This window comes from Amblyomma maculatum, chromosome 9 (genome assembly GCF_055883805.1).
Source record: "Amblyomma maculatum isolate TAMU_Amacu chromosome 9, ASM5588380v1, whole genome shotgun sequence".
Taxonomy (NCBI): Eukaryota; Metazoa; Arthropoda; class Arachnida; order Ixodida; family Ixodidae; genus Amblyomma; species Amblyomma maculatum.
The window spans coordinates 76,322,525-76,334,098 of record NC_139352.1 but is presented as its reverse complement, the minus strand read 5'-3'; the positions used below and the strand labels follow the sequence as shown (position 1 = coordinate 76,334,098).

The window sequence follows — 11,574 nt, the reverse complement described above, 5'->3', positions numbered from 1 at the left end:
TTGATCTATTTATGGAAGCGTTTTCTGAAGTATACGTTGCTTGTTTTCCGTTGAAGACCCAAAAAAAGTCTGAAACCATGGATAAATAAAAAAAGCCTCAAACTTATAAAAACGAGGGATCAGCTGTTCAAAGCATTTATAGTCAGCAAATCCCCCGAAGCGTTAAAAGAGTAAAAAAAACACAGACATTTTGTAACCAAACACCTTCGTAATACAAAAAAGCAATATTATTCTAACCTGTTTAACTCTACTGAGGGACGCACTGACAATGTTTGGAAGGCACTTAACAGTGTATTTAATAGTACATCTGAATCTGTAATTAAAGTTGTTAAAGATAGTGTAGACATTCAAGGCCCTGAGTTAGCCAACGCATTCAATGACTTCTTTCTTTCAGTCGGTGACACTACCACCTACAGCTCTGACCTAAATTATATGAATGACGTAAGTAACTCAACCATATTTTTAGAACCAGTTTCAAATAGTGAGGTTGTAGTGGCATTTGTAGCCCAGAACAATAGTAAAGCCGTAGATGCCTGCAATATTCAAATGTAGCCTGTAAAGCATGCAAACGATCTGCTGGCACCTTGTCTTACCCATATTTTTAATATTTGCTTGTCGAATATTTTCCCCGCAATATGCAAATGGCAAAGGTAACTGTTGTATTTAAAAAGGGTGATAAAAATGAGATGCCCAACTACCGACCTATATCGATTTTACCCGTGTTTTCCAAAGGCTTGGAGAAAATAATTTTGAAACGCCTGACTTTTTCACTGACCGCTTCAACTTGATTAATTCTTCACAGTATAGTTTCTGCAAAAACAAATCTACAGAACTCGCATTAGTTGACCATACGTTTTAGAAAACTTTTAATGCAGAAATATGGTACTTGGGCTTTTTCTGGATTTTTCAAAAGCCTTTGACTTAATTAATCATAAAATTCTGCTTAAAAAATTTGATCAATATGGCGTAAGAGGTATCGCACACAACTTAATTGAATCCTACTTGCAATATCGCTCTCAATTTGTCACCATGGGAGGAGAACATTCCTCGATAAAATACATTAAAACAGGCGTCCCTCAGGGAAGCATTTTGGGACCGTTTTTATTCATCCTCTACATAAATGAGATAGTCCGCATTGATGAAGCCACACATTATATAATTTATGCTGCTGACGCTAGTTTTTTTAGATAGATCACGTGCCGATTTGGGTAGTCAAGCCAATAGGGCGCTTTCCAAAATTAATGCATGGGCTCAAATGAACTGCCTAAACCTAAACAATAATAAAACGAAAGCTGTTTTATTTCACCCTCGCCACACACATGTACAATTGCCCCATAGTTTGTTAACTAACAGTGAAATCGAAGTGACTGAAAACTTTAAATCACTCGGAGTGTACTTTTCACAAAACATGACATGGGATGATCACGTGAACTAACAAACTGTCAAGGACGGTCGGCATTATGTGCCGCCACTGCTACTTCCTCCCTACCTCTGTTAACGTTCTCATATACAATTCTTTATTCTCTTCTTTATTAAGTCACGAGTTTCTGGTTTGGTCAACAACAACACCGGGAAACATTGGCAAACTAGCTGTCTTACAGAAAAGAGCTTTACGCCTAGCGTGTAAAGTTCCACATCGTTTTCACACTGCAGGTTTATTTAAGAACCACCATATAATTCCTGTTTCATCAATGTATGATTACAAGCTATGCCGCATGTATAAATTTGGTGTATTAAAAAATAATGATGTCATAACATGCCTCGCACGGCTAACAGAAAACTTCCGTGTTTATATTGTACGCTATCCTGAAAGGTGGCGTGTAGCCAGATGTAGAACAAATTATGGGCATCAGATGTTGAAATTCCAATTACCCACATTTCTAAATCGAATAATTCAAGACACTGACACTGACATCTATCGTACACCGCCAAGTGAACTGCGCTCAATATTTGTACAATGATGTAACATAGCGACTTCACTTTCTTTTTTTATAATGTTCCTTTTTTAAACGATGTTCCATGAATCCTGTAGGCTTTCGTTATTATACTGTTTTCCCTTAGCCGCACGCTCCTCGGCTTCCCGTGTGGTTGGGGGTCAGGACTCTTCAAGCTGTTCTGACAGCTTTTTTCATGTCCTTCATGTAAACTTTTGTTTGCAGAATACAATTTGAATTTGAATTTGTAAATTGCTTATAGGAAGTGAATTTTTAGGTTGGTTCATATGAAAAGAATGCCGCAGTATCTGTCACGCTTCTCCGTTGACGCCTGAACCGTGCCGTGAGAGAAGAGAGGACAATGGAAAGAGAGAAGTGGGTGCTGTAGTGGAGGGACCACCTCCTGTCGAGGAAGGCTCCACTTCTCTGAATTTCATGTATACTGAGGCAGCGCTAAAAGTTATGCTTAAATATGAAACGTTTCTGCGCGATGATTAATTTTCATGGAAATTAGATTAATTTAGCGATAAAATCTAAGCTCATAGAGCCCAGCTTTTACGTACAGGTGATGTTGCCACAGTTCTTGAAGCGCGTCTCGAAGGTCATGTCGATGTAGCCGGTGTCGAGGAGCACTTCGATCACCATCTTCATTGATCGGTCGTCGGCGATCACGTCCACATTGTACTTGGCAATCAAGCCACGAAGCAAAAGGCGACATGACAGTGTCAAGTGGGGAGTGGTCTTGTACGCTACCCAGCTCCGGCGGTCAGAAAAGAAGCAGTCTCCTTGGCGTCGTACCTGCGTAATTGGGACGCATTTTGCGTATACCGAAGGGCATATTGGTGATGCTAGCTTAAGCGTTTAAAGCTATGCTTTAAAAGCTATAGCAGTTGATGCCCACCAACTGATGCGGGATCGAATCCCTGCCGTACGACCGCTTTTTAATGGAGGCGAAAAGCAATATGTCCGTGCGCTCTGCGATGTCAGTGCACGTTAAAAAACTCCAGGTGGTCGATATTTCCGCAGCCCTCCACTATACGGCGTCTCTCTCAGTCTGAGTCGCTTTGGAACGTTAAGCCTCATAAGCCAAACCTAATGTCCTCCAAATATTCAAGTGGGTAGAATGAAAACCTTAGTAGCCTATACTTTACATAAATCCTTAAAGATTCGCTGGAATTTATCTTGGGAGAACGCTTAGGTACGTTTTGGTAATATATGGTAGGAGTAGTGCTAATACTAGTAGTATGTGGTTCTTATAGTGTTAAATAAAACAGAAACGGAAGTAAATATGTTCTTGCCAGCGTATCTGCCATCGAGAAAACTGAAGCAGCTGAACTGGGGCGGCAGAAAGAAAGGGATAGCGATGGACAAGGCGATAAATTACAAAGGTGAGCACGATAATTGTGACCCCACTGATGACTAAGAATAAGTATGTGCCTCGCCCTTTTTTCCTTTTATGGACTTATTTCACAATACAATAAAATAAAAATACATAATTAGTTAAGTTCTTTAATTCATCATCTAGTCATCAACTTCTTTCAGTACATGATGCCCGCTTTGCAATAAACCCCACCTACACAGATTGCAGAGATATGTCACTCACTGTTTAGAGAATAGAATTTGGTGAATATAGTTCACAAATTTACACGCACTGTATAGTATATATTTTAAAGGAGTAATGCATAAACGCGGTTGCTCGTTCGAACGCCTAACTTTGCTCTCCTTTCGTTCGCTTGTCTTCCGTCCCTTTTCTCGCCTCTACATATGGCACATATCCACAGTAGGGGATTGACCAGGGTTCAGAGCAAGTACGAGATCGAATACACTCTAGTATGTATGTATGTATGTATGTATGTATGTATGTATGTATGTATGTATGTATGTATGTATGTATGTATGTATGTATGTATGTATGTATGTATGTATGTATGTATGTATGTATGTATGTATGTATGTATGTATGTATGTATGTATGTATGTATGTATGTATGTATGTATGTATGTATGTATGTATGTATGTATGTATGTATGTATGTATGTATGTATGTACGTACGTATGTATGTACGTACGTATGTACGTACGTACGTACGTACGTACGTACGTATGTATGTATGTATGCATGTATGTATGTATGTATGTATGTATGTATGTATGTATGTATGTATGTATGTATGTATGTATGTATGTATGTATGTATGTATGTATGTATGTATGTATGTATGTATGTATGTATGTATGTATGTATGTATGTATGTATGTATGTATGTATGTATGTATGTATGTATGTATGTATGTGTGTATGTATGTGTGTATGTATGTGTGCATGCATGTATGCATGCATGTATGTATGTATGTATGTATGTATGTATGTATGTATGTATGTATGTATGTATGTATGTATGTATGTATGTATGTATGTATGTATGTATGTATGTATGTATGTATGTATGTATGTATGCAACATTTTTCGCACTTGCTTACTATTTTTTAAGCTCTACATACATTCAGCAAAAAAGGCTCATTTCTCTGTCAACGGATATTTACTTTTATCATAAAACAAATACTGCTCATTAGGTCTAAATTTGATGTCCCGATCTCGATAAAATATTCCTCCTTGCCTTGACGGGAGCACTAGCCTTCTGAGTGGCGTACGATCTGCCTTGTCACCACTCAAAACGCTGTAATGTGCAGGAATGTATCAAACGTTTGAAACCCCTGTAATTGTCCCGTGAATACGCACCCTGCGACGCATATTTCCCAGGGTGCCGTCCTCCATGTGAAACTCGACGTATCCCGAGAAAGTCCAGGTTTGGTTGTCCACGTCGAACGAGATGTCTCGCAGAGGGATCATGTCCACGCCGGCGCCATTCAGTACCTTGTCTACTATGAAGTTGGTACGTGTGACGCTGGCAGAAGTGGAAACTGTGGCAAGGGGGCGTGATAGGACAGAAAATATCGACGCAGATCAATTTTTAATAATAGTTAATAAAACAAGTTTGTATAAAAACATAGGATGCAACTGCTGCTCAACCACCAGCGCTACTCGGTGGACAGGTGGTTTTTTTTGTAGTGAAGCAAACTGAGCTGCGTATCTAACCAAAAATCGCTTCTGTTGCCTTGACTTCATACACGCCGAGTGATTTGAAGGCCTTCTGTACTTTGACGCGCTTAAAAACCTCAACTACCACGCGCTGAAATGTTCCACACTTTTTAGAGCCTACAAATTAAGTTTATATTGAGAATAAGCACGTGCAAACTTTCGTAATTAAAATAAGCCACTCTGTTTAGTTTCGAAGAATAACAGTGAAAAGGCAACGACATAAAGTTATGGGAAAGGAATAAGCACTCGTTATGGCTACACCTAATATCCTAGGGCTGCACCTGTCCCTTGCCCTATCTTACTGAGCTGCTTTCGTTCAAATTTATGAACCATATTGAGCTACAAGCACCGAACTGTAAATATCCATGAAAAAGGAAGTATATCCAGTCGCCCGTATGTCTGTTCGGCTATACACAGATTGATTCCGTTCACTGCTGCGTGTTTTTCATGGATACCAAAGGTTAAAACACGATTCCATTTCCACTCCTCGTCTGTAACAATTTGAGTGACCGCTTTTGAAATAATTTTTTTTTGGAATGCTTAAAAAGGACAGCGGACAAAGTAATACGTCGGCTGCAGTATTACTTTAGAAAACACGGTACTGGTGCACAGCTTTGTTCATTCATGCGCACACAGAGCAATGCTGTGAACAAAAACGCGAGATAAAGGGGGCGTTGGAAACAATATGCTAAAAAGAAAGGACAGAGAAGAAGGCTGGAAAGCCCTTCAGGGGCTTCAACGAAGGGAACTAGCGAAAAAGGGCTTGAAAAGGACATTAAAGTATACGAGTTTTATTGCGATAGCAATACTGCGCCATCCCGACGGACGCCACGCTTGACCTTCAACAGCCGAGTAGGAGGAGGAGCAAAATAAGAAGAAGGGGAGGAGGAGGAGGAAAAGAAGGAGAAGGAGGAGGACGACAAGAAGAAGAAGACTGGTAACTTACGCTCTCGCGTCGTACTCTTAAAGGATGAGCTTAAGTGTGTCTAACAATGTTGCACCTTACACTGATAGGGCGTGATAAGGGAATACAGTAGGCAAAAGAAGCTTCCGCCGTTGCTATCACAATTCAACTAGGGTTAACCAGAGTTAAACCCCAACTATTTGTTTTTCTATAAAGGCTGCCGCTTTCCTCCGCCATTGTCCAAACTCCTACAGCTCGACACTTTTCTTTCTTAGTAACTACACCCGACGGTTTGCTTTATTTATTCTTCGTAAGAAAAGCTTCCAACTATTTTTTCTCCGTCGGTGTCTTCAATCTTGCTAATTTGCAATTTGCAATGATTTATTAGATGGTCTGGTGCTACTGTAAATTAGTTTGTGATCACTTGTCGTTGAGACAGAGAAATGTCTGGCCGAAGTGTCTATTCTAGGAGCTCTTGTGTATACCGGCAGACGTAGCTCCGAACAGGCTCCTAGCATTCTGGGGGTGTTGAGCTTATGTCACACTCTTGACACCTTAATTGGCAGAGTAAAACAGCAACGCTGGCACAACGCCCCCTTCTGCAATTGACCTACCCTATCATCTCTTCACGTCAAATGGGCTTACTTGACTTTTTTTTCAGCCTCCATATAGGCGACAGTGAAGCGGCAATTAATATCTATTTAGCCTGAGTATTGGTTCCTGCAAGTTTTTTAAATGTTGTGCGGCATAACTTGTGAGGGGTAATGAATGCGGTTATACACACTGTTTTATTAACGTTTAGGTGTTCACATTTTAAAACCGTAAGCGATATGTGTGTGTCGCTTGTATAGGTACGTTGTACAAGAAAACACAGGCGTTGTACGTGGTAGGACTTAATGGTTATACGATAATTTGCCTGTAAATAATTGGTCAACTTTTTATTTCGAAATATTAAGTGAAAAATTGCATTACATGATTGTGTCACGCCAGTCTCAAAGGTGATCCCAGTTTTTGAATTTTCTTGCTCAGTAATGTCCGTCGAAAATTTGTAGGTTACAAATAGACATTTTAAATCTAGGTGAGTTGGATTTCAAGCATGTGTATTTCCAAATAAGGTCGCATTTCGTTTGCACGAGATGGAGACGTTGTGTTTTTAGTAGTGCTGAATTCAACATGATTTTGTGAATAATACTACGCACAGCAACGCCAGCTCATAAATAAGGCAGCCTAAACCATTTCTCAGTTTTTCGCACTATGCTGCGAAAAACGAAAATCTTTGTATTAGGTTCACTTTTCATCTTCCGTGCTTTATATTTGGCGATATAACATTGTCCTTTGATAAGCGAATGATTACTGTTCAGTATTCCTCTCAAGCGGAGCGATGCGGCTACAGATTAAAGCAAGTATCTTTCTTACAACCTTCGTAGTTACAAAACAATTCTTCCTTTTCAAGGGATGGAACTCAGGTTCACCGGGGCAGTCAGTATACTGACTGAAAAAACTGGAATAGTCAGCAGATTATATAGTAAGGCGAGAGCGAATGGATAAAAAAAAACACAATATGGGAATGATGGTCGTCCAACCAATACCGTTCCCAAAAAGTAGAGGGAAATTTGCGTAAACAGGATGGCAGTTTAGTTATTCGTTTGTGAAAATGGCATGATGTATATTGCCCAGATTTCTGTTTGATTGCCAACTTGTTGATAAGCGCACCACCGTTACAGGACAAACATTATTGAGGCACTCAAGACCCCTTAAGGGCGATAAGGCGGATCTATTTGAGGCTAGTTCTACTGTAGTGTTTATTTAACAGAACCACCGATCAAACAGTGCAGGACAGCGTCTTCTTCTAAGTAGCTCCACTCGGACAAGGAGAACTGAGATATGATTCTCACGTGCCCGGCGTGGCGTAGTCGGTTAACCCACTCGGCTGGTGATCGGAGGGGTATGCTTTTTTTTTTTTTCCTTCTTTCTTACAAAGTTAGACAGAACCCCGTAGACATTCCTTGGAATCTCGCGAACAAATATTGTCAACTCGAGATTTTCTCAATGAGCGAAGTAATGCTTTCGCCTTAAAACGCTGAGAGAAATCGGAGCAAGAAACGATTACTTCAAGATAGTCCGAACAAGTAGGTCTTCAGAAATAAACCTCTGTGCAGATTATTGAGCCGAAATCTTAAGTCGTAAGAAAACCAAACATCCTGTCGTGGCACATTCGCCATATAATACACTCACGCTCAAGAAATGAGAACTTGGCATGCAGTTTTCAAGTCTGAGAATTAAGGTCAATATTTTTGAACCCAGCCTAAGTATAGTATCATGCAACGTTGAAGGGAAGAAAAAGGTTTGGCCGAATGAAAAGAACCACTACCACCAACAACGGCAACAACAACAAAAGAAACTAGCCATCTTCTCATGAACGCACCAGGCTGAGGTTGACCCACCTGTGTAAATAACTCTCGACAGCACCTAAAAGGCAACCATGGATCGATTGTGTTCATGGGCTTGACTTAGCTGAGTTCAATGTTTAAGGGGCCATTGATCAGACATGTGTGCTTTGCTTATCTGAGAGCTACATTCATAGCAAGCGGGAGCTTACCTGCCAGCAAAAGCACAGCCGCAGCCCACACGTGCATCATCGTTGCCTGCAATGAGTGAAATACAGTAGAGGTAATTAATGTTAACACTCGCGGCAGCATACGGGCCGCACTCTTTTCGGGTGTTGTATTTCTTCTATGAGCGAGCAGAGGCGTCCACTGCGATGAGAGCTTTATGTATGCATCAGGCTTTAAATTTGCATACAGTACTCACAATTCGGAATCAGAAATTCATAGCGTCGAGAGGGGGTTACTTGCTGCACCAGCTTAAATTTTATGGTTTGCACTGTGGAACCTAATGTGTAGCGCTGCTTCAGTATTTGTACTGAAACCTGAATTTACTTTAGTTACAGGCTTTCATGTCCCATTGCGACATACTTGACAAGGTATTTACCGTTCTAATGTTACATCAACTGTAAGGGGCGCTATACGTTTGGTATCCGATAAGGGGCCACCTCCTGATGATAAGATAAATGGGATGTCGGCTTGGCGGCTTGTTGCCTAATGTATACTCTGACGTTTAGTGTCTGCTGTCTTTTAGGGGGATAAACAGAAGTTGGCTTACAGATCCGGAGTACAAAAAAAAGGAGATCATACCTAAACTCAGTATTCGCCGATGATAATAGAGAGCCTAGCAATGAAACATATTGCTGAATGATTAACTCGCCCCATCAAGTGACTCCTGTGAAGATCACGAAATTTTCAATATTTTGCTTGTATACGTAGTACATGAAACATTTAGTTCATCATAATTGAGGACGAAATTCACGCTTTCGAAAAAAAAAAGTGTAACTGACCAAGAGAAAGCAGATCATGTATGGGTTAAGAGGTGCCACAAAAACTGTATAATAATTTCGGCCGCAACTTCTGTAGCTTAAAACATGAAAAAGGGGCCATAGGGCGGGCTTACCTCGTCCAGAGGGTGCGATGAGAAGTAATACTCTGCCCGTTATGCGTATGCTGAGAAAGCTCTTTATATCATTCTGAACGCAGGAATTCGTCAAGAAAGGCTCTCGTTGGCTCTCGTTGCGTTACGAAACATCATGAAACTTGGCCAGAGTTCGGGGACGTACAATTATCTTAACCACCTGATAAACAAGAGGTCACAGGAGAGCTTTGTCTAAGCTCAAACCCTGTGGATATATATTGTGCTGTATACGATAAGAACTTGAAATGTGGAACTTCGTTTTTGATTATTTCGAAGAACAATACTGTAACCTGCAGTGCCTTTTGTTCCCACCAGAAACATGTGGTGTTATCTTACTGCGCTTCTGCGTTAGAACCCAAAACTGTCCGAGAAGTGATTAGTCCCCTCTATAACATCATCAATATAAGGTTTGCTATATATCTGGCCTTGGTGGGGGTGTTAAATATTGTACAGCGGCCGCTGTATGATCGTCACACTCTCGCATCATGACTTTTGTTAACGATGGCTTCAATAGTATAGGTAACTAAATTTAGATTTAGCGATACTGCTGCGCTTCCTATCTTTTAATGTTACCCGTACCATTTTTCGTTCCATAGCCCTCTGGGTTGTCCTCAACTTAAGTAGAACCCTCTTGGTTAGCCTCCACGTTTCAGCGCCATAGGTGAGTACAGGTGAGATGCAACTGTTGTATACTTTCCTCTTGAGCGATGCCGGTAAGCTGCTAGTCATAATATGCGAGTGCTTACCAAACACGCTCCATCCCAATCTTATAGAACGAAACATGGTAGGGGTAACATTAAGTGATAGGAAGCGTGCAGAGTGGGCTAGAGAAATAACTCAAGTTACTGACATTCTAGTGGAAATCAAGAAGAAATGGGCATGGGCAGGACATGTAGGGCGAAGAGAGGATAACCGATGGTCGCTTAGGGTAACAAACTGGATTCCAATGGGAGGAAAAGCGTAGCAAGGGGCGGCAGAAAATTAGGTGGGCGGATGAGGTTAAGACGTTCGCAGGGGTCAAGTGGATACATCTAGCACAGAACCGGGTTAAGTGGAGAAATATGGGAGAGGCCTTCGCCCTGCAGTGGGTATAGTCAGGCTGATGATGATGATCATGATACTGCTGAGAACCTGACAGCTGGAAGATTGGTTTGGCTTGGTTTGTTTATTAAACTTTAACGTCGAAAAGGGGCTCAGGCTACGAGCGACGCCGTATAACTGTTCTTTAAATGCATTGCCATCACACAGTACATGGGCGCTTTACTTTCCACGTGCATATAAAAGTGGCCGCTGCGGCCGGGATTGAACCCGCTTCCTTAGGTTCTACAATAGAGCGCCCAAACCACAGAGTTACTGGGGTAGGGCAGGCGGCTGGAATCGGAGTCTTGTTTATGAAAGAGCAGGTCCGACAAAGGCAGGGCTCATGTTTTATTTATTTTTGCGTATGTACTATTTTACAAAAGAACTGAAGGCTGTAAGCTTTTGCATTTTCACTCTTTTGCTTCAAAATCATCGTCCGGTACCGGATTGTTTTTTCGATTTTGAATTGCGAAAACTGTCCTACATTCCCGGCAGCAGTGAACTGCGACACAAGTCAGAGCCTAAATGGCGGGTTTCTTTTATCATATTCTTGTTTCGCTGTGCAAGACATAATGTTAGGAATATAATGTTAAGGCCGAATTTTCGAATGTCAGTACGTTTCAAGCGCGCCTGCAGATCTACCATGACCAAGGAACACTACCAAGTGTATTTATTGCAAGTGGGGTGGTAATACACGGGTGTCATTGGCTGAGTGAAGTTCTTTCCGTCTCAACTTCACAAAACACAAGCTAGCTTTGACTATCTCGTTGCTTGACCAGACAGCTTTACGACAGCGCAAAGGGTTTCAGCCCGCTTGTGTCCCCCAAACTTTGGGAGAAAGAAAAGATGCCTGTAAGCCCACCTCCGCATTTACAACAAGTTATATTCTCAAATTAATTCGATTGATCGCGGAGTACTCAAGTCCTGCTGTATACAGCAAGAAATCGGCAACCTCGGCGAAGATTTCGATTTTTCCCGCCTTAATGCTTTTATATATCCTGTTAATGGTTTCTGTGCGACTAATATGCAT

At 41.2% G+C, this 11,574-nt stretch overlaps 1 protein-coding gene across 1 annotated transcript; it reads right to left on the bottom strand.

Annotated features, from left to right (window-relative positions):
• Window positions 1-2,489: 2,489 nt before the first annotated feature.
• LOC146179464 (uncharacterized) lies at window positions 2,490-8,578 on the bottom strand. The gene is made up of 3 exons (XM_084580203.1): window positions 8,539-8,578; window positions 4,676-4,857; window positions 2,490-2,732 (listed from the first exon to the last, which is right to left on the bottom strand). The coding sequence occupies exons 1-3, from the start codon at window positions 8,576-8,578 to the stop codon at window positions 2,490-2,492; spliced, it is 465 nt and encodes a 154-aa protein (XP_084436329.1).
• Between the last annotated feature and the right edge of the window lie 2,996 nt (window positions 8,579-11,574).

Bases quoted from the DNA above. Each gene is read 5' to 3' on its own strand.
- LOC146179464 (XM_084580203.1), bottom strand. From the start codon at position 8,578: ATGATGCACGTGTGGGCTGCGGCTGTGCTTTTGCTGGCAG. The intron at 4,858-8,538 runs GTAAGCTCCCGC...CCCTTGCCACAG, and splicing joins GGCTGTGCTTTTGCTGGCAG to TTTCCACTTCTGCCAGCGTC. The intron at 2,733-4,675 runs GTGCGTATTCAC...CCAATTACGCAG, and splicing joins TGGGAAATATGCGTCGCAGG to GTACGACGCCAAGGAGACTG.